General features: G+C 26.4%; 1 protein-coding gene across 1 annotated transcript; it reads right to left on the bottom strand.

Annotated features, from left to right (window-relative positions):
* Positions 1–2,412: 2,412 nt before the first annotated feature.
* On the bottom strand, positions 2,413–3,140 carry LOC120080474 (uncharacterized). Its single transcript, XM_039035135.2, has 2 exons — positions 3,005–3,140; positions 2,413–2,722 (listed from the first exon to the last, which is right to left on the bottom strand). The coding sequence occupies exons 1-2, from the start codon at positions 3,059–3,061 to the stop codon at positions 2,585–2,587; spliced, it is 195 nt and encodes a 64-aa protein (XP_038891063.1). The 5' UTR covers positions 3,062–3,140; the 3' UTR covers positions 2,413–2,584.
* Positions 3,141–3,757: the final 617 nt, after the last annotated feature.

Here is a 3,757-nt window from a genome sequence, read left to right as displayed (position 1 = left end):
TAAAGATGATTAATTGAGATTAAATAAAATAGATTTTTATGTATAACAACAATATGAATAGGAGATTGGACCTTCAACCTCTAAAAAAGAAGATTGCATCAATTACTATCGAATTAAACTCATTTGGATCTTTCAGTCATAATTCGACGCGTTATTATATGATATATTAATATTTATTTAATGATGTAGATCTAACATCTTGCTTACTAGGATGTGTTTAATATGGTTTAATGGAATCTTGATGTGGCAAAAGAAAAAAAAAAACAACAACCAAATTTATGAATCACCAAACACAAAATAATAGAAGTCTCTATTAGCAAATAGTTTAAAACTTTTTTTATGTCATAAATGAATTAAAAAAATTTAAATCATTTTTTAGATTCAAAGTCATTTTTTGAAGTAATTTATTGATTCAAAATAGTGAGTTAGTAGATTTAAGAACATTTTAAGTATTACAGTATAACATTACTTCTTTCATAATTTGACACGTCATTAAATGACATATTAATTTATATAGTAAGTACAATATTATTTTTAAATATTATTATTACGACAAATAAACTTTTTTAACGTGTCAATTTGGAAATTTTCTAATAATGGCCTAGGGTTTAGGGTGATGTATATAAATGAATCTCTATTCATGCTTACTAGATTGGATAATTTGGTATGGTCCTACATTTCATTTTTATGGGTCTCCTAACAAATTTAATGGAATCTCCATGCCATCCTTTCAAGATTTTAGTGTATGAAAAACATTCCATCGGAGGAAAAAAATTCTTATTGTAATGAAATAAGAAGAATATGAACAACAATATAGCAATGAGAGCAAGACAATTGAGAAAAGTAGAAGAGAAGTAGAGAGCTGAGTTTGAGCTCAATTGTAGTGTGATCTATAAAGGCACCTTATAACCCTACTTATAGGGCATGTTAGAATGTTTTAAGGTAAAAATTAATGGAGACGGTTATGGGATTGGATAACCTATGAAAGTTATGGTTTTGTTGTAACGTAAATAAGTTATGGATATCTAAATATTACATTTATAATACTTGTTATCCTTTTCTAAATAATAATAATGTTATCTTATGGATGTATGGAGAACTTTTTTCTTTCTTTCTAATAATGTTAATTAGGAAAAACTATCTTTTTAGTCCTCGAGTTTTAAACAATATGTACGTTAGATCCTGAGTTTTGAAAACATATCTTTTTAGTCACCCAATGTTTTGAAATATGTTCATTTGTTTCTCACATTGTCAAAATGTAACTTTTCCATTTTTGAGTTTTTAAAAATAGATTTAAAGGCCTTTGCAATGATTTATTACTCATTATAAATTTATTTTTTTAATAAAAAAATAATCTCCTCTCTCTATTTTTTAAACATATTTTTATAATTCAAAATTTCATATAATTATATAAAATGAAAATAAAAAATAGTTACTTTAAAGGCTTGGGAACTAGAAAGATAAATTTTGAAAACTCATAGACTAAATATACCTATCTAAAAAACTAGATTTTAAAAAACTCAAGAATCAAACGCAACTATCACTCAAAATTCAGATACTAATTAAAAAAAGTTGTTTGACTTGTTTAATTAATAGTTTCGAAAAATGGGGATCAAATTTTTTTTACTAGATAAATGTTCAAATTCACTAGATAGAACAATAATTTTTAATATAATATGTTATGTAGAGCTCGTAGATTTTGTAATAAACTATTTATTTATATTTAATAAAATAAATTGTTATTTTATTTTGTGTTTTAATTTTGGATAACATAATCTAGTACAGGAAAAATCCAAGGTTAAAGTAGTATATTTGAATCGTATATAATAGACATACATATGGATCATATTCAAATAATAATCTTAAAGAATCTATAATATATGGATAAAATTGTTGATTGTTTTATTCCAGTGACACTTTACATATTGTAATTTTGAGGCTATCAACATTTTCTACCATGGTTATGACTTATGAGTATGGTGTGGTTGAAAACATCCAAATTCATACGGACTTCACCTTCCAAATTATGGTTCACTTTATCTTTCTTTTTAAATAAAGGGGCAAGTTTAACATTTCTTTTATTTATTTTTTTAACACGACTACGATATTATCCTAAATTACTTTTAAAACTACCACATTTTTGCTGAATATTGTTAAATGGTACAATATTTTTTTAATTTTTCCGAATAGATGTATCTCGTGATCTCTTCACGATGATGAATGAAACTACGATATTTTAATAATAGATTTCAAAAGAACTTTATATGTCCAATAATTTTTTAAAAATAATACTAAAAAAAATCCAAAATACAGAGATACAAATTGATATTTTTGCTTAATTTTCTTTATATTTTTGTGCCATAATTATAATCTGTAATCAGACTACAAAAACAAACTAGGTTTTGACCCATGTCAACTAGCCATAATTCTTATTGACAGAAAAGGCTTATGAGCCATATGTGACTTTTTTTCAAGGCTCTTACATAATAATGGCTTTATTCAACAAAAGGAAAGAGAATAAGTCTAAGTAAGAACAAAATTGAAACCTTCAAAAATTAAAAAAGAGTACAAATAGATGACGTTTTCATTTGTTAATTGCATCCTTGACAACATCAGCAGCTCCTTGTACTTTGGCCTTCACCTGTTGCCCTGCTTCTTGCATTGATTCTTTAGCTGATTGAGCTGCATCAGCTGCCTTGTCCATCATATTGCTCACCTTCTCCTGCATAACAACACAAACTAATATGTTACTCTATCACTCCTTAATCGTACAAGCTAGGCATGGAAATGCTTCAACACAACTAATAAAAGCAATATAGAATCCATGAAATAAAAGAATAAAAAGTGATATTAACAAATAACACACACAAACCCATTGAGGAAAAAATTATTATATTAAACAATTGATACCAAATCATTTTATAATCAATTTTACCATAAAATATTAAAAATATAATAATGTAATATGAATTGATAAAAGAGTAAGATGGTTAAATTTAAAAACCTGAGTTTGACCCTTGGCTTCTCCAGCATGATATTTCATTTTTTGAGAGTTATCCATTATTTTTTATAATGAATTTTAAAAACACAGAAATTAGGAGCTTAGAACTTGAGGGTTAATTAAAGACTCGGTGAAAATGGTTTTAGTGTTTTGTTGATTTAGAAAATCAAATTTGTTGGGGTTATATAGTAGTTACAATCCAATCACTACTTGACACGTGTAATGCCACAAGTAAGTAATTTGAATGCCACGTGGTAGTTTGGAATTGGCACTTCCTATGATGTTAGAATTTGTTCTAAATTAGGGCTCAATTGACCAGCTTTAATTAAGAGTTGAGAAATGTTCAACATTGTCCACAAATGTTGGTTCCTTTTTTTATGGAGTATTTCATGTCAACGTTGATTTTTTTAAAAAAAAAAAAAAAAAATTAAACAAAAAAGGCAGAATTCAATGTTACTGATTATTCATTATTTAAGTCACTCGAATTCAGGGAATCCTCGAGTTTCTCAATTAAAATGTTTTCAATCCAAGTGTAACTAAAGGGTTTGAAGATTGTTTTTACAAATAAATTTAAATTCATAAAATAAAATAAAATGATGAAATTCAATTTAAGAAAGCCTAGCTTGGGTTGTGATAGAATTCTCCTATTCAATTCATTTGATCATAGAATTCTCATTAGTAGAGTCAATCAATTGTTTATACCTAACCAAATTAATTGGAACAACCAGTAATTCGACCTAAACAACTAATTAGTCC

The sequence above is a fragment of the Benincasa hispida genome, chromosome 6 (assembly GCF_027475165.1).
Source record: "Benincasa hispida cultivar pf3 chromosome 6, pf3_genome.v1.1, whole genome shotgun sequence".
In the NCBI taxonomy this organism is placed as follows: Eukaryota; Viridiplantae; Streptophyta; class Magnoliopsida; order Cucurbitales; family Cucurbitaceae; genus Benincasa; species Benincasa hispida.
The sequence above is the reverse complement of the archived record's forward strand: the minus strand, read 5'-3'. Positions and strand labels throughout refer to the sequence as shown.